Genomic DNA, 20,258 nt, shown 5'->3' with positions numbered 1-20,258 from the left:
TTCCTTCCTTCCTTCCTTCCTTCCTTCCTTCCTTCCTTCCTTCCTTCAATAGTGTGCAGTAGAGAGTAGCATCTGGACCTGTCAGAGAGCAAGGATCAATGAACGCCATAAATTAAGCTCATAGACTAATTATCACCTTGACACATCTTTTTTTACTCCTAAGAGGCAACAGAAATTGGTTTACTGTCTCTGCTTCGTGGTGTCAAATTCATGAAATACAAGAGTTAGGATTAAGGTTTTGCTACATCAGAGAGGGTAAATTTCCTTTTGATGTGGGCTTCCTGGGACCGAGAGAGGTATAGTAGGGAAGTTTGTCATTTCCAAGGCATACCAAGAACTACTTTAATTTCTGAACAATGGTTAAATATTTTACAGAAAAATGTCTCTGTTAAAACCTTCAGAAAATTTTTCTACAGTCAAATTCTTGAACCATCATATTTGCCTAGAATCTTTAAATAATTATGGGTTTATAATGAATTTTATATAGTATGAAGGAGAAAAATTTTAAATGTAACATTAAATCACATTTAAAAATTATGTTTTTAAGATAATGAGTTACATGAGGGCAAGTATAATTTTATTATTGATATTTTAATAATTTCAAGATTACGTAAATTATTTTGTCACTTTTTTTAATGTGGAAAAGAAGACCTCCCTTTGTATTATTTCAAATTAAAAGACCACTTATTTAAAAGATGGGGTAGGGGACTATAAATACTCTTTAAAAAAAAACAACAAATGTTAAGAAGTGCTCTTGAAAAATTATATAATAGGCCACAGGCATAATTACCGCTAGTTATCCAAGATGCAGGTAACCTTAGAGTGATCCTGATAATAAAGAATCATTTGTAATAACTAATATATCTGTCAGCCTAATAAGGCATCTTCTAACAAAGACAGACCCTTTCATTGTAATTTATAGGAAATAGAACTTTTATCAGGAGCTATTCTTAGAAGCACACAGCCAAGATTAAGTAAATAACAATGGAAACCACAGCCTTTGGCTATCTCTCAGCTTTGGAGACACATTTAATGGGTATTTCACACACAAGTATACCCTCCTTTGATACATGATCATTTTTAAAAAATCTCCCTTCTGCTAAAAGGAATGTTTGACTCCAGAGACTCATCGTCAGGTTTGAAAAGTCTTTAGAAAGCCACTTAGGCTCTACAAAAGTTTAGGAATGATGGACAAATATAAATTTTTAAACGCTATGCCCGAAATCCAGTATATGGAATAGAACACACCTCTGGTGATGTCGTTCATAACAAATATGTCTTCTTTTAGGTTCACATGTTTCCATAGGGTGCTGACACCTCAGAATAAGTCTGCTATTCTTGCTGTTATAACAACAACAATGTGTTAGGGCAAGTGGTCCCAGCTTGATAGCTCAGTATAGTTTTTCCTTGTAATTTAGGCTTTGTTTCATGCCTGGGGGGAGTTGTTTCTCTTTCACTTAAGAACCAGAGTCCTTCAACCTCCTTACATTACTTCCGTTGTGATACAGCACTTTAAAAGCTCCCTGGCTGACAACTGTGGCTGGAGGCTGGGATCTGCTGGGAGCGGCATCAGGCACTGAAAACAGTATCTGTTCATCTGTTCACTAAAGGACTGCAGTGTTATAGAGCCCTGGCATGGATTTTTAGGGTTATGCTGCAATAGTGTGAGTTATGAAGTTGCATACTCGCACACGTTCTAATTGAATGATGAATTTAAAAAAATCCGTGATTTCATCATGTATATGGGCCACAGACATGAGAACATTGGTGATTGTGTCCCCACAGTTCAAATCTACTTAGCAGAGAGTTACTTAGCGTAAAGCTATGCAATGAACAGATCTGTCTTGTTCCAAAGCCCATCTTTTCATTCGCCTATTTGATTATGCTTTGATTTTTTTTAAAGATTTTATTTATTTATTTGAGAGAGAATGAGAGAGAGCACATGAGAGGGGGGAGGGTCAGAGGGAGAAGCAGGCTCCCTGCCGAGCAGGGAGCCCGATGCAGGACTCGATCCAGGGACTCCAGGATCATGACCTGAGCCGAAGGCAGTCGCTTAACCAACTGAGCCACCCAGGCGCCCCTGATTATGCTTTGATTAAGTATACCGAGGCTGGAAGTGACCCCCAAATTCGGAGTTGTCAAGTAGGTCTAACAGGCTGCCTTCTCCTCTGGCTCACACTGGCTTATATGCCCAGATCAAGCTAACTGAGAAGAAGCCTGCACAGTGGAATCCACCTTACCTTCCTTTCTGTAGGACAGCTGCTTCAGGTCACCTGGCCTGTCTAACACCTTGCTGGGTGGATTTGCTGGGGTGTTGTGCAGTTTCTTAATTCTCAGCCATTATCCAGTTCTCTTAGCACACTAACCCTGCCAGTTTTTGCATTTTCCCCCTTGTCTCTGCCTAGAAATTATTTGTCTCTTTTCACATCCTTGTGTGTGAATACAGGGAGCCCAGCAATCTCTTGACTGAAAAGGAACTAAGTTGACCTGATAGCTTCAGTTCACTAACTTGACAGAATCTCTAAAGGAGTCAAAGTAAACTTAAGCTGCCCTAATATTGAAATAGCTGCTTAGCTTTGGAAAAAATAATTTGGAAGCCAGGTCTGTAAGCTTATATTCCTTCTCTTGCTTCGATTTGAAACCCTTGGTGCTTTCAACTATTTATGCATTCACTCATATAGGGGCAGAATACAATAGCACTTAAGAGGATGAACTCTGGAATCAGACTGTCCAGATTCAACCTGCATGCTATGCGTCCATTTGTGGACCACGGCCATGTCATTTAAGTTCTTGTTCTTCCATTTCATTTGTGAAATGAGCATAATAAAACACCTCCTTCACAGAGGTGCAAATGAACATGCATCTGTAATATAAATTATTATTGTTATTAATAAAAACTGAAGGGTTTGGCCAGCAGAGGGGATAAATGGCCAGGCTCACGCAGAGGTGGATCATGTAGGCCCTGTTAAGCTTATGTATATCGTATTAAAAATCCTAATTTCATGATGAACTCTTAGCAACTTTCAGATATATAACCCTATTGTTAACTATAGTGACCATGCTGTACATTAAGTCTCCAGTGTGTAGTGAGAAGGCTTTATGTTGTTAATTACAGATGTTTCTACTACACTATGATATGTGAATTTCTAAAAAGCTTTGTATTCTGTAGAACTTATATTAAAACAACAGGATTCGGAGCGCCTGGGTGCTTTAGTCATTTAAGCGTCTGTCTTTTGCTCAGGTCATGATACTGGGGTCCTGGGATTAAGCCCCAAATCATGGGGCTCCCTGCTCAGTCAGGAGTCTGCTTCTCCCTCTGGCCTCCCCCCCCACACACACACTCATGTGTGCACTCTCTCCCTCTCAAACAAATAAATAAAATCTTAAAAATAAAAAAGCAGGATTCATGGGAAAAAAATAAGATTATGTGCAAACCCCCAAACTTGTGTAGTCACCCCTAGCAATCATCATCCTCATGGAAATAGTAGCAAAAAGAAACTACTAATAAGTAAATTTCCCTTTAAATATAATATTCTATTTTAAGGAGAAAGTAATTTGATCACAGGGATAGAAGTAAGGTTAAGCCTACTTAGAGAAAGAGAAAGGAGTGGGGCTGGACATAAAAGTGGGAGAACACGTCATGCTAATATGTGTCAAACAAGGTCAAAGGAAAGACAGAATGTGAACATGAGGGAAATGGGGATCATATTCCACACTGTCCTCCATGGCTGCAGTTAACTCCAGCCTTATTACAATATTTTGTGTTTGGCTGTCATTTTTGGTGATGTGAATCATTAATGTGCTGAGGAATTAGCTTACGAAACAATATACTTTTCATGTTATAATCACGTTCTTCTCTACTTACCAATCATTTACAACCAATCCCCTCACGTTATAGACACACATTCGAGTGTAAGAGAAGGGGAATGATGTCCATAGATTAGAATTTCTGAAAAATTACTCTAGTAGCAGATCAAATCTCAGAATCTGGACACCTTTAACACCGAAGGGGAAAGGGTAGCTGGAACCAGACTGGTGGCAGCGATGATGAATATACCCAGATGTCCAATATTGAAAATCCCTAATGTAAAATTGAAAAGACACTTCCTTAAAGACATAACCTCAGGTGTCAATGCTCTCTATACTCTGAGTTTTGATACTTCACGTTCCCAGAAAAGTGGAGGAGAAATTTCACGGAATAAGAAAGCAAAAATACAACCTAATTACATATACTAGACTAGGTTTGGGAAGTCCGAGTTCCTGCCATCCATCTCTTCTATTCATGTTTATCTCCCCAGCTGCTCTGCATTTGCCTGGGCCAGGATTGCCATGGGTATGGGAAGAAGCATGGAAGAAACGGAAAGGTTAAGAAATTAGAACACTTTGAATGTTGGCGTTAGTGATTTAAACTTGAGAACAGATGAGGAAGATACATGCACTCTGCCTACACAGGCTTATTGAAAATAGTGGCAAATATTCTCTGACCTCTTAAATGTATTGTCACATAGACATGACACGTTCATGTTAGATACTTGGTTTTGAAGGTTAAGAATAAGTTATTTAAGTAGAAACCACAGTTTGTGATTTAAACTTGTTTAAATCAGTGCTGTCCAATAAAAAATAATGCAAACCACAAATGTGAGCTGCATATATAATTTTAATTTTCCAGTAAACACAACAAAAAGGAAAAAAAAATAGGTGAAGTTCATTTTTATACTTATTCAGCCTAATATATCCAAAATATTATGTCAACAACAAATGAATATAGAAATTGAGATATTGGGCGCCTGGGTGGCTCAGTTGGTTAAACGACTGCCTTCGGCTCAGGTCATGATCCTGGAGTCCCGGGATCGAGTCCCACGTTGGGCTCCCTGCTCGGCAGGGAGTCTGCCTCTCTCTCTGACCCTCCCCCCTCTCATGCTCTCTATCTCATTCTCTCTCTCAAATAAATAAATAAAATCTTAAAAAAAAAAAGAAATTGAGATATTTTATATTCTTCTTATTTTGGTATTAATTCTTTGAAATTTGGTATATAAGTTAAAAATCTCAAATCACCACATTTCAACTAAATAGCCACATATGGCTCGTGGTAACCATATGGGACAATAGAGGTTAACTTGTTATGAGCATTATTTTGCCAGAATGAAAAGCTGCAATTAAATATATGCCTACTTATGTTTTTATCAGCATTTAATGGTCTCATCCCTTCACACAACAGAAAAAATATCATATCCTGTTTTATTTCTTTTTTGGGGAGTATTCTTATAGAATGCTTTCAGAGTATAACTTTTGGATATTTCCCATCTCCTATCTTATTTCAAGCATGATTCCCACATTAAATGTTTAAATTTGAATATTTGTGAGGAACACATTATAATTTTTGTAATGTTGTATATGACTCGATGAGCACTGAACTGCATCGTAGCTGACGAGTTGACAAGATGCCATGTTTCATAGATGTTTAATTAAACATATATTGATTTTGATTTTAGTTCCCTTGTTTTGGAAGCATTATATACAATTTCTGGCCTCCAACATTTTTGGCTCTTGAGAAATTCCAATTTTAGGCTGTAGGCATCAAGTCCTGAGTGCCAAATGCACAAAACTGTGCTGGAGCTCGAGCCACATGCTTCCCGTGCCTGCTCACAGAGGATGGGTTGTTCTTGTTCCTTTAGTTCTCAGTGCAATTGTCACTTAAAACTGACTTTTGCTAACTTAGGTTGTGCTATCAGGGATAGTCTGTCTGTTTGGCCTTTTTTTTTTTTTAATCCACAGCATTCGTAAATTTGGTTTCATTTATGTATTTGTTTTTTTATTTTTTAATTTTTTTTTTAAAGATTGTATTTATTTATTTGACAGAGAGAGAGTGAGAGAGCACAAGCTGAGGGAGCAGCAGAGGGAGAGGGAGAAGCAGACTCCCCACTGAGCAGGCAGCTCCACACGGGGCTCCATCCCAGGACCCTGGGCTCATGACCTGAGCCGAAGGCAGACACTTAACTGACTGAGCCACCCTGGAGCCCCTGTATTTGTTTTTAAATTTGTTTTCTGTTTCTGATTTAAGAGAGTCAAGAATTGTGTATATTTTCTTATCTACTGTATAATAAATAAAGGACTTTGTTGACACTCAATAAACCTTAGATAAGTGAAGGAAAGAAAAACAGAATTGCTTGTTGTAAGGAAGAGTTCAAAACTCACTTTACCTAAATGCAGAATAGAGGTTGTCAATCTGGTAGGGATCCAAGGTTGCTCTAAACTGCACATTTGAGACAAAATAATTCCCATGTATCCAGGCTAGAGAAGCAATTCTTTTTAAGTTAAAGCTTATAAAGCCTTATAAAACCATGTGACAATTTATCAGTCATTTATATTTCAGTAATTTCATTGACTTAAATTTACTAATTTATCTTGTTCTTTCGTGGATGGACTGATTCTTTCTATTTTCTAATTTTAGGGTTTTTTGTTTTTTGTTTTTCTTAATTTTTTTTTCTTTTTCTTATTCTCTAAATATATGATTCTCAATCTTGGCATATTTTGCTTCTTCCAGGAGATATTTGGCAATGCCTGGAGAAATTTTTGATTGTCACAATTGGGAGTAGGGGACGATGGTACTGTCACTTACTGAACAGAGGAAAGAAATGTGGCTAAAAGTCAAATGCACAGAATAGCTCCCCAATAACAACTATTCAACCCCAAATGTCAAAAGGTGACATTGTGAAGCCCTCCTCTAACCTAGTTCTTGTTAAAAATAGTGATCTGTGTTTTATCCTTAAAATGATTATTAAATTGAGAAAAAATTGCTTCTGTTTATGATACACCTTTTGCTTCATCTTAAAGCTTTTTTCAAGTCTGTAGAAAACTTAGTTTATCCAAATTTGCAGGGTGCATAGCAGTGACCATTTAGCAATGCAAGTCTTTTCCAGGCTTTCCTTTTTATTTCTTTAAATGTTGGCAGACGCAATGAGAGTTTTGATGACTACCATCAAGTCATTCTGTCAATTTAATGTATCTTTGTTAATCTGTTTTATAGGTCCCTTTAGATGGAATGTAATACAGCAGAAGCCTTTTCATCAAAAGGATTAATGCCTGCATTATCATTTCTGCAATAAAACAGAAAGTTAAGTGGTGGAGGCCACAGACACCTCAAACCTGGATTCCACAATTCTACATTAAGTGCTGGAGTTTTTATTACTCTGCTGTTGGAAAGCCTTTGCCAATGCTTACAAGGAACTGTTTATCCCTGCTTCTCTGGGTCCTGTTTGATGGAGGTCTCCTAATACCCCTTCAACCACAGCCACAACAGACTTTAGCCACAGAACCAACAGAAAATGTTATCCACCTGCCAGGGCGCCGATCACATTTCCAACGAGTTAAACGTGGCTGGGTATGGAATCAATTTTTTGTGCTGGAGGAATACATGGGCTCCGAGCCTCAGTATGTTGGAAAGGTAATGGCGTTTCTTTTGACAACCACTTGATAGCAAGGGGGATTATGAATTGTGTATTGTGTATGGATGTTTTGCACAGGAGTTGAACAAACCAGTGACTAGAACACTGGGATTGAAATCCGAGAGACCTGGTTTCTCTTCCTGACTCAGTGGCCTGGGTAAGCTTTGGAACATCATTTAATCATTCTTTACCTCAAATTTCCCTGGTTATTTTAATGAAATTAATATATATTTTGTTCCTATTTTTTTTTTTAAAGATTCTTTGCTAAAGACAAGAAGTTAAAATATTAAGTATCATGAAAAAGGTTATAGCACATTATTGCTCACAGACGTTCTGGAACTGTTTACGAAGAAGACAGAGAAAAAGTCCCCAGGCATAAATATTCTAAGCTGCTGTTGATATCCTTGAATGACCAGGATGTCTTCCTTTCCCTGCCCCTTAAAAACATGAAATACCATTTGAAATGTGGTTTTGAAATATTTGACGTGGCTTGCTTATACTTTATAAATTATTTATTTATTATATGTTTTGCAAGCTATTTATGAAGCTATTTATGGCCAAAGTTATAAGTGTTGAAACTCAAGTACATACACCTCAATCTTCAACACAGCATGTCATTTTTAAATCTTATTGTTAGTTTATTGAAATTTAATTTTTTTTCACAAAATAATTGATGGTAACTCTTCATTTCAGCACATTTATGCTTTACTGCTATTTTCCTTACATAAAATTTTTGACCCATGTATAGAATGGATATAACTTATCATTGCCACCAAATTATTTTTTCCCAGAAAAAAATGGATATTTTATTTTGTTAGTTAACTGTCTTTAAATCTTCTAAAAGATTTTGCCGTGGTTTTAATAAAAACATATATGCTTGAAAACAAAACAAAACAAAAATATATGCTTGAAGAGAGTTTAGAATAAATCCAAAGACAGAAATAGAAAACTATAATAGGAGGAGTCCTAGGAAGCTGATCTAGAAGATTGTATTTATTGCACATTAATGTCCTCAGAGTTCTCTGGAAGCCTAAACTAATGAGAAATATGACGAGTCTTAAGATTCCAATGGTAGGTCAAAGGAAACAAATCCATTCAAGATTTAAATTCCTTGCACTATATTTTTAGAATTTACCTTTTAGAAATGTGTTTAAAGACTATTGAATAATACAGTGGAAAAGGTCTTCAAATAGAACCTTTGTTAAAAATGAACACATAGCCAAGGTTTCCCTGAGGTATATGGGGCCCCAGACAAATGTTTTCTGTGGGTTATCTATCTCTATATAAAATTTGAGTCATGCCAAGTCAGTCTTTGTGGACCATTCTGGCAGTCCAATTTTTAGTGATTTTGTAAAAAATACACAATATCATTAGGAGAGGCAATCTCCTTGACAGACCGCCTACTAGGAATCAGGGCTTGGTCATGGGGCCCTGGGACAACTCCATAGGTATTAGTCCTGGAGCTCCCCAGGGTATCTGATAAAGCCAAAATTAAGTAGAAAGTCAGAGAGTGCCTTCAGGGGGAGAAATGGATACAGTCTAGCCCATGGCAACCCACCAGATGGCATTGCTGCCCACAAATAGACCTGGAAAAAAGAAGGTTCTCAGAAAATTTTGAGGAAAGCACTCTAAAACATGGAAACTCCCGATGTTAGTATACATTCCTTTTGCTTATATGATTCTTCCATATGATCATGAAATATAATTTTTATGGTGAGATAATTTCATGTTGTTCTGGTACACTTGTTTTTTATGAGTTAATGGAATATAGGGATCAAGTTTTGAAATCTAAGACAAATGGATGGGTAGCATAGCTCTAAAATTCTGCCTCATGGGTATTAATATTCTCAGCTCTGCTTATGATGCAAACTAGACATCACATTGAAGTTCCTGGCAAGTGTATAATGAGAAAGTATTCTCTCTGGTTTTGATTGAAGCAGATTCATAACCTTTAGTTGCCTGAATCTGAAGTGAGAAGATTGTTTGTTGAAAAATTAATGAAACTGACTTTTATTCTATCTTAGATAGAGTAGCATTTCACCTAGGATATGCAAAATTTGCATATCCAAATTTTGTTTGATACTCTGGAATCATACCTTTGTAATTACTACTATAGAATAGAATTCATCCAATTCATTTCAAACATGAATTAGTATTTATATGTAGATTTTAAAGGAGTAGATCTAAGATCTATTATTAAATGAAAACGACATTATTTTCAGTCATACATATGTAATGTGTGCTGAAAACCTGTAGCTCTCCCCCAATGCATGTTCCTAATGCAAATGAAACAATAGTAGCCACAGTTTCCTTTCCACATGGAAACTAATTAAAGTTTAATTAAGTTTGTCTTGGTGCATCTAGATGTGGGAATAGTAATACGATAACATCAGGACCAATTCAAGTTACTGTATGTATGTGTGTAAACATATATAAATATATTTATGCTTCTGCTCTTTTTAGAAAGACATTGAGACAGTTTGCAGAAAAAATAAAATATTATAAATGATATAGAATTCAAGCCTAAGGAAGAAGGAAAATGAAAAAGTGCCAAGCATAGCAGTCATAGTGGATTAGTTAAATACGTAGTGGGTTAGTAAAATAAAACTAAACTACTATAATTGAGCTTGAAATTTAATTTTATGGTTTTTTACAGCACCAGCATCTATGGGAAACATTAATTTGTACAGCTCCTATTACTGAAAGTTCCACTTATTGAGAAGAAAGTTCTATGTCCCTAGCTGCAAATCTAAAAGAATTTATACATGTGGAAATGTATAGTCAGCATCTTGATCGTCTTAGATGTCAGTGTTGACATTCTTGCAAGAAAGACCACACTGTGGCGTTGCTTATAATGAATATTACTTTATTTTATATACAAAGAAATCATAAGGGTGTCCGGAGATAAAGCCAATAATTCCCTCGAATAGACATTTTGGATTTACGACAATACCTGGATAAGTGTAAGATGCATAGTAACACAGAAATTAATTTGATCAGCAAAAATTTTAATTCAGATGCTGTAAGTTGCTCATAGTTCCCACTAAAATCAAAAACAAAACAAAAAACCCCATATCATTAAAGACACACACACATACACACAATGTACACAACACATACTCGCAGAGTAAGCCGGATGCTCTCACCAACATATATAACTGGGTGCCTGTGTCTGGATAGTACTATGTTATATCATAGCCTCAAAGCTGTGCATCAAGAAAATGCTGCCCAATTATCCTCAAAGAATAATTTAGGAAATTGAGTTATCATTCTGGATGATCTTTCTTAGCAGTAATTCTTAAATTTAAATTGTTTAAAATGGCAAAAAGATTAAAAAATGAAATATATTTAAACCCTAATTCTGGAGGCACCTGTTCATTCAACGTATTATTATTATTATTTTTTTTATTGAGTGCATTACAATTTGAGAAAGTGTTAAGCCTGGTAAGAATCAATCTAGTTATGAAGGTCCCTAGATTACAATTATAATCGGTAAGCTTTACTTAGGTTAGTGCTTACTTTGGGCACTGTTTTAATTGCTTTGCATTCATAAAATTATGGAATCCTCAAAAGAGCACTATGAAGAAGATTTCTAGTAGTCCCATTTCACATACCAGGAAATTGAGACACAGAAGAGTCAGGTAACTGGCCCAGGGCCCAACAGGCAGTAAATGCTGAAACTAGGACTTTAAGTGAGGAAGTTTAGCCCCGTTGCACCAGAAAATACCACAGTTTGTTATCTTATAAGGATATTAAGAGCTAGCAATCATTTCAATACTCTGTTGAAAGTACTGTAAAGGAGATCCTACTAGGGATTGTGGAGACAAAGTCAAGTCGTTGACTATGTCCAGAAGATGGAGCAGTTTAAGAAAGCCTTCACAGATGAGGGAGCACCTGAGATGCATCTTGAAGGATGACTCCATTTTTCTCAGAAGAGAGAGTCTGAGGGAAAGTCTTATAAGCACTGAGGCTTGAAAATTCAAGGTGAGGCTTAGATAACCATATTTCAATATAGTCAGAGAATGTGAAGCCAACCTTTTAGGGTAGGTAAATACAGAAAGTATTATCACGTCTCAATTCTGATACCAAGATCAGTATTATTTTATTTATTTATTTATTTACTTACTTACTTACTTATTTATTTATTTATTTATTTATAAATTGAGGTATAGTTGACATACAGCATTATATTAGTTTCAGGTGTACAACATAATGATTCAATATTTGTATACATTACAAGATGTATCACCACAATAAGTCTAGTTAACATCTGTCACCATACATCATTATAAATTTTTTTCTTGTAGTTAGGACTTTCAAGGTTTACTCTCTTAGGGGCACCTGGTGGCTCAGTTGGTTAAGTGTCTGACTCTTGGTTTCGGCTCAGGTCATGATCTCAGGGTCCTGGGATGAGCCCCGCATCGGGCTCTGTGTTTAGCGCAGAGTCTGCTGGAGATTCTCTCTCTCTCTCTCCCTCTCCCTCTGCTTCTCCCCATGCTCGCTCACGCTCTCTAAAATAAGTAAATAAGATTTTTTTTTTAAAGATTTTATTTATTTATTTGACAGAGAGAGAGAGAGACAGAAAGAGAGAACAAGAGAGTGCAAGAATGGGGAGCTGCAGAGAGGGAGAAGCCGACTCTCCACAGAGCAGGGAGCCCGATGCAGGGCTTGATCCCAGGACCCTGGGATCATGACCTGAGCTGAAGTCAGACACTTAACCGACTGAGTCACCAAGGCACGCCAGTAAATAAAATTTAACAAAAAAGATTTACTCTCTTAGCAACTTCCAAATATTCAGTAGAGTATTATTAACTGTAGCCCCATGTTGTATATTACAGTATTATTTGTTCTTAAAGGTGTCATAATCCACAAAGATGTCTTGGTTGAGGATTCACATGGACAGAGTTGCAGTTGTAGAATGAGTATTCAAAGTGCCATTTAAAAGACTCATTGGAGGTGGGGGGACAGGTATGGAGATGGGGAGAACATATAGGAGAAGGTTACAATAGGCTTGTCAGGAAGTAATGAAGAGAATGGGGTATTAGAGTTGAAAATTTGAAAGATAGACATATTATAAAATATTTCAAGATCTGTCAGTCATGGGAATATAAAGGATGAGACAAAACATTAGTGGATAATAGCATGTAGAGAATGTAGGAATGGGAATGGTAAATTATGTGACTCAGATTTCTGACTTTGTTTTCCTGGTATCCGATATAGTTTTGGGACTTGAGTAAGAAACAAAATGATCACTGTCAGGCATTATACATCCATAGTTACTTTTATTTTATTTTTTTAAAGATTTATTTATTTGAGAGAGAGAGAGAGCAGGGGGAGTGGCAGAAGGAGAGGGAGAGAGAGAGAACCCTCAAGACTCCGTGCTGAGCACAGAGCACAATGCAGGGTTCACTGCCGGGGTCCTGCAATCATGATCTGAGCCGAAATCAAGAGCCGGCCACTTAACCGACTGAGCCACCCTGGCAGCCCTCCTTAGATGTACCCAGGTGAAGTATCTCACAGATATTTAGATATGTTAATCTAGAGTTCACAAAAGAAGCCTATGTTAGAGATGCAGACATAGGAGTAAATGGTATACTGCTGGTAGTCAAAATCACACAAATGGGTAACACACTCCAGGAAAAATTGCAGAGAAGGTATGTGAACCCTGACTTTTAACTGAAAAGCAAATGAAGTAGACTTAGGTAGATCTATTTAATAAGAAGCAAAACACAAATATTAAATAGTGCAATGGAAAATAAACTGAAAGTTTTGGAAGTAAGGAATGAAATTCATCGGTCAAATTAAATAATGACTGAAAAAGCCTCTTCTGGTTTTGTCAATGAGCCAGAGGTGACCTTTGTCAAAATGGTTTAAAGATTTTCTTTACACCTTAAAGAAAGATGAAAGGAATGGGTACAGCCAATAGATTTCAAAAGTATAGTTGAAAGACATTGATCTATGCCCTATTTATATGCCTGGTTTGATCTGATTGGCATCCTGTTAGTTAGGGTTGTCCAGATAAACAAAAGAAACAGGGTATGTGTGTGTATGTGTAAATGCATATGCAAAAGCATATGCATATGTATGCATATTTATACGTATATGTATGGAGAGTCAAAGAGAGAGAGAATTTTATTTTAAGGAATTGCTCCCCCACGATTGTGGAGATTCAAGTCCAAAATCTTCAGGGTAGGCCAACAAGCTAGGGATTCAGGGAAGAGTTGCAGATATAAGTCAAGGCAATGGCAATAGAATTTCTTTTCTTTTCTTTTTTTTGTAATTATAGGTAGAATTTGGTTTTGGATTAGTAAAATAAATAATAAGAAGAAAAAAAGAAAGAAGAGATAGCATGATAGTTTATTAACTATTAATTAAAATAGATCTAATTGCATTGCAAAAATAATTTGTCTCTACAGAATTTCTTCTAAACTAATACAATATTTAAAAATAAAGTAAGCTAACACAATACTAGGATGATATTTTGATTCATGTATATAACCCTCTGCACCCAATAAAAATGTAAATTATATTACAAAGTTATAGTAACACATTTAAAATGCATTTTTTTGGCTTGACATTTTATCTATCTATTATCTATCTGGCTCATGAGTCATGCAGTTCTTTCGTTTGTTTGTTTGTTTTGTTTTGTCATGTAGCTTTTTTGAGAAGCCTATTTTCATGGTGCAATTTACTCCTAAAATTTGAGCTTTTGATATCAGAGTAATTCTTGTTCATTTGAGAGTCAGTGTTCATAATATCAACCCAATCTTTAAACAAAATCAAATGCATCCTCTTGACTCTGGCCTCACTTACTTACCTGAGAACCTTGCAGTGAATTCAAGTACTCTAATTCAAGATCTTGTTTCTAATCCATTCTGCTGTCAAATGGCTTAACCTTGATGCTAATCAAATCATCATTAGCTACCTGCACATTCTGTAGCAAAACAAACAAACAAACAAACAAACAAACAGAAGGAGCCATTCTTGCTCTTTTTTAAAGCCTTTTTAGGTAAACCTGATATTTTATTGCCCACCTTGGTTCTTAAACATATCTCTAGTTTTATAGTTTCTCTCAAAAAATGAAGCTGTGTTTGAAATAGTCATCTTGGATATGATTAGATAGCTATACATTTAAGAGGGAAATGGACATGGAATCTGAACAAATAAATAACACAATATACTAAAGTTCTTATCAAACAGTTAATGCCCATTGTATGTCAGTTTTTCTCTCTCCTTTACAATTTATTTCTTGCTTCTAGCATATTAGTTGTTCATAATAGCTGTCCCATAAAGGTTTAATGTGTTTACTTTAATTGAATTGGCAGGACCTTGAATGAAATTCAACTCTTTAAATCAATATATACATCCTTAAAAACAGCATTTCAAAAATAGCATGAACAGCATGAAGATTTGAGACTCACTTTTATTGTTTTTTCTCCTTTTTTCTTTCTTCTGCTTCTCTTCTCCCCCTACTCCTGCTGGTGTCTTTCCACCTTCCCTATAATTATCTTTCCATCCTTCTGTTTCTTCAAACCATTTCTTTGTATTATATGTGGATATTGCCTGATATAGTTACTTAAAAGCTAGGATAAAGAGTTAGGAGAATTTGATTCTAATTCCAGGTCTTGTAATAATGATCCACATGAAACTACTTAAGCACATGTGTGTCCATTCATATGACTAATAATGTAGTGTTACCTCACATTTCATCAGAAAGATCTTAAATGCATTTGTCACAAATTAACTGTATTTACAATACAGTTAATTGTGGGTGCATGTGTGTATATGTGCACATATGTTTAGACATTTTCTTCCTATAAAATACTAGCTGGATTCTTTGGGAAACAGGGCTCTCTGTGGCTAACATTGATGAACCCCTACAACTTGTATATTGTATCAGGTGGTAAGACCTAGACCCAATGTAATGATTGGAGAAGTACCTGGAAAGGCCACCCATATGAACAGGTAACAGAAAAAGAGGGACTGCAGAGTGATCTGAATGATAAAGATTTCGAATTTAATGTTCTCCTCTTCTAACAATATTGACTTTGTGAATATATGTCAGAGTTATGTCACTCAAACATACGCTTGAAATATAAATGGATTATTTTGGTACACTTTTAACATAATATATGTGTATGTGAGAATCATTCCTCTTTCTTAACTCTGAAAAAGGAGAAACTACTGTCATAAAAATGCCATCTCTATATATTTCATTGTTCATGAGGTACCACATAATTCATTCCTACTGACATTTAGTCAATATGAATAACATATGAAATTACTATGATAAAAGCATATCTTTTCTACTCCTCAATATCCCATAGAGATTGCATAAAGGAGATTTTCTATAGAGCTTATATCAGTGCAACACTTTAGAGTAGACTTTTAATGCATACTCACACTCATTAAAGCATGCTGTCGTTTCTTGTTATTGTTTTATGTCAACCATCAAGAACTGTTAGTCTTGAGATGCCTGGGTGGCTCGGTTGGTTAGGCGTCTGCCTTCGCCTCAGGTCATGATCCCAGGGTCCTGGGATCAAGCCCCGCATCGGGCTCCTTGCTCAGCGGGGAGCCTGCTTCTCCCTCTGTCTGCCGTTCCCCCTGCTTATGCTCCCTCTCTCTGATAAGTAAATAAATAACATCTTAAAAAAAAAAAAAAAAAAAAACCTGTTAGTCCCCCACAGTTTCATGGATGTTAGAAGAGAACTTGAGATGACTGGGTCAGAGAAAAGGGACATTATTGCTCCCAGCACAGCAAGCAGCATGAGCATCTGCATAATTGACTCAGTTCCCATTGCCCCATGTACCATATGGGCAAAAAGAGACCCAGATGGATGCCAGCACATTCAGCCGGTTGCATTTATAGAGAGGAAGCCTGATAATGCCTGCCCTTTGTTTGGGAGGGAGACATTACCTATATTTTACTGGGTAGTAAGCATGTCTGTCCTTTCCTTTGGAAGAAGACACTATCTCAACTTTTCAAAGTTATTTGCTATATATACATTCTTGAAAACAGAGTCTTGAAAAAAAGGACATTTAGTGCTTTCTGTGAAAGACCCGCAGGGTTGTGAGAGACGATGAAGAAGTGTCTCCCAATGCTTATAGGGTGTTGCCTTACTAAGGTGACACCATGTAATGTGGTGACATAGTAAAGTTAGAAACAATTTAAAATACTTAGGTAAGCTACTGAATTGCTTTTCCAGTAGTCAAATGATGGCTTCTTCTCTTTCTCCCTCTCTTTTTTCCAAGCAACTTAAAAAAAAAAAAAAAATCATTCCTCTCAGAGTATGTATTCTCTTTCATTCTGAATCTGGACTTAGAATTATAAATATAATGGAGGGTGGAACTCAAGTCTAATTCGGGCTCTCAGTGATGTTAATTTCACAAATTAACTATCTTCTCAGTAAGTATAACCTTTGCAGTGTACCTACATATTTTTCTTATCTAGATGTTAGGAGATAACTTATTTTTCAGGCTTTGTTATGAATAATTGTTTGGGAGATAGCCTCATACAAACTGATTTATTATGATAAAAAGTGGAGAGTTATATAGAATTAAATTTCTCTATATTTGACAAAGTATTCAGTGCTACTGAATTTTGAAATGACCAGAGATTTATAGGATGTTATGGCATTTTACGCCATTTATTATAAAGAATTTGAGATTGTAATTCATAATGTTGTTTTCAAAGTGCTGGGCATTAAAAGAAGACAATGGTATTTTCCCATGATATATAAAAGGCTCTAAATACAACTTTCTGTTGAGTAGACTTAGACAATAAACAAGGAATTGTTAGTATGGAAAGATGGAATTTCAGTTGTATTGACCATGTCAGTTACTGTTTTAACTTTTGAGGTCATCCCCAAAGGACAAGTATTGTAGCTTTAAAAAGCAAAATCAGGGGTGCCTGGGTGGCTCAGTTGTTAAGCATCTGCCTTCGGCTCAGATCATGATCTCAGGGTCCTGGGATCAAGTCCCGCGTCCGGCTCCCTGCTCAGCGGAGAGCCTGCTTCTCCCTCTCCCACTCCCCCTGCTTGTGTTCCCTCTCTCGCTGTGTTTCTTTCTGTCAAATAAATAAATAAAATCTTAAAAAAAAGCAAAATCAATTAATTAGTCAATAACAATAATAATAATAAATTAATAGACAAGGAAAAGTGTACTTTGAAAATAAAGCCAGGTAATAAGAAATGATTCAAAACCAACCCTCCAGTAATTTTTTCTTTGATTAAAATATTTTAGCACCAAATATTTTGAGCACCAAATAGGGAAATATTTTAAATATTTTTATTATCCACTACATGATTATGAAAAAAAATTAATTTCTATGCCCAACATGGGGCTCGAACTCACAACCCCAAGATCAAGAATCTCATGCTCCACAGACTGAGCCTCGCAGGCCCCCGATAACATTTTTTCTTTGTTTCACAACTGTCTACAAATTAGAACAGTGAATGTTTTCCTTAAAGCTACAGTTGCCTTCATGTAGTGCCACTGCATTCACATAACTGGAATCACACAGAGTGTTTGTGCAAGCTTTCAGGTGTCCAGCATAGTAATTTTATGTAAATTTTTGAATTGTGCATTTCATGGAAGAAATCTAGATTTCATATTTTAGAATGCCAATGTTTAAATGAAAAGTTTAGAAGTATTAGTTATGACATATAATTTTATCAGTATGTGCAAACATGCACTCATTAATTTGTCGAGAATATCTCTAGTTTTTGCCTCCACTGATTCGATTGTTCTGTAACATACAATCTTTGATTAAGTATCAAACTTTAGTTATTATATGAGGCATTGAATATATTTAAGAAATAATTATCTAATTTTTACTATTCAATCTGTTTTGAAGGATAGTCTTATTTGTATTTCCAAGGTGATGTCTTTATTAATGGCTATGAATACATACTACTAAGTGAAATTTTTTGGATCAAACAATGATCAAGAGTAGCTATTAAATTAATAATTATGTAACTGAATAGGGAAATATTCCAGTTCAATTAAGTAAAATGATTGCTTATGGAAAAATAATTATGTATGCTCTTAATACATGATGCTTCCTGGGTGAGAATTTTGAAGAACAAAGAAGATATAGATAAATGGATAAGAGCTGGGATTGTGAGAATTTTAGATAAGTAAAATGTGAACTAGGACTGGGTGAATATTGTCAGGAGTAAAAATTAAGGTTTCAGTATGCTCCCCTTAAGTACCAGGTTTCAAAAATCCAGACCTACAAAATCTGGTGATTCTTACTTGCTATTTTGAGACTATAAGAAAACAAGTCTCCATGTACCAATTGACTGGGATTTCTAGTCCTTTCCATGTGACTTGCAGATGTCATGAGTCAGTATCCCATGCGGCTGCTTCTGCAGGGAGTGATGGGCAGGCTGCAACAATGTCTTCATCCCAAGACAAACTGGCCTTGCAAAACAGGTCTCTGCTGACTCTCTAAGCCCAAGGTTTCTCCACATGATGCAAAGCAATAATCCACTTGGGTTTAGGGTTATGCCTGATGTCAAAGTAAAGTTATTAATAGCACCCATTTTTATTTTCAAAAGTGTTCTTGTTGGATGACAAATTATATGGCTACCTTAGTGTGTATATCATTTAGAAAACTGCCTGGGCCTCAGAGGCTCTGACCACATTGTTAGGGCTCTACGAAATCACACACATACACACAGCTATTTTGCCCGGGGCATGCGCATTGCAGTTGATTGGCAGAACATCTAGAATCGGCTGCATTCTAGGCCTAAAATAATAATATTGTCCCTACTATTGGTTTTGACACAGAATTTTCCTGGTCATTATGGTGATTTTTCTCTTAGGGGCACCTTTATTTTTATGACCATTTGGCCTTGATCAAGGGCTCTTCAGACCCTGACTTACTTAATCACATTAAGAGCCTCCATGTTACTGCCAGAAAATTATTGTTTTTTTTTTCTTTCTTATGAACTTTCAGATGAAATAGGTAACTAGAAGAAGAGTTCAATCTAATTTTAACAATGATTATCGGCTAAGACTTGGGCAGACCCTGCCAAACCAAAATGTCTTGTTAGAAAACTTTGCCCTCACATCAGTGAAGTTCTGTACTGCATATCTGCATAACTGAAGTACACCATGCTATTTGTTCTTTCTAGAACTAAGAAAAAGTTTGGTCTAAAGGTAAATCCTAGTCTTCTTCTGGGAAAGCAGAAACTAATTTGGAAGTTTCTAGTTGAAATTTTTCAAGCTAAAGTATATGAAAATCAAAACTCTGCCAGGTACCCACTAATAGTATGGTGGGAGATAATTTAACTATAAGTCTCTATGAATTATCTACAACTTTTATAGAATTTGAGTCAATGAAGGTGGAATAAGATAATAGAATGGAGATGGCAATTCTAGGAAAGTTTTTTGAAAGAGTAGGATTTCTGGTGTTTAGTGCAAGAGACCTATATTAGAGCTCTGAGGTAAAGTACAAAGGAAGACTAAAAAGTGTCCTTGACCAAGGTGGATCGTTTTTGCAAAAACCACATTATGATAGATGAGCATGACTGAGTAAAGGACAAGAATTTTTAAAATAACAAGTTTAAGTACTCCAAGTTCTAGCCCAATTTGATTACCCTGATACTCTTGGAAACTACTCCAGCTTCTGAGAAATGACACAATAGCAGAGGAAGGTTATTCTTACCAGCTATAAAATAATAATTTTGGTGTTAAAGAGATAGGGACTGGAGTGCCTGGGTGGTGCAGTTGGTTGAGCGACCCACATTTGGTTTCAGCTCAGGTTGTGATCTCACGGCCCTGGGATTGAGCCTCGTGTGGGGCTCC

At 36.2% G+C, this 20,258-nt stretch overlaps 1 protein-coding gene across 1 annotated transcript in view; it reads left to right on the top strand.

Annotated features, from left to right (window-relative positions):
• The window catches only part of CDH12 (cadherin 12), a 679,766-nt gene that overhangs the window by 421,455 nt on the left and 238,053 nt on the right, over positions 1-20,258 (top strand). Inside the window, exon 3 of the mRNA XM_034998857.1 lies at positions 7,028-7,444. Coding sequence (XP_034854748.1) covers positions 7,214-7,444 — 231 coding nt within the window. The 5' untranslated portion in view covers positions 7,028-7,213. The remainder of the gene's footprint in view (positions 1-7,027; positions 7,445-20,258) is intronic.

The sequence above is a fragment of the Mirounga leonina genome, unplaced genomic scaffold, assembly GCF_011800145.1.
Source record: "Mirounga leonina isolate KUSES-001 unplaced genomic scaffold, KU_Mleo_1.0 Mir_95, whole genome shotgun sequence".
NCBI lineage: Eukaryota > Metazoa > Chordata > Mammalia > Carnivora > Phocidae > Mirounga > Mirounga leonina.
This window is presented reverse-complemented; position numbering and strand designations above follow the sequence as displayed.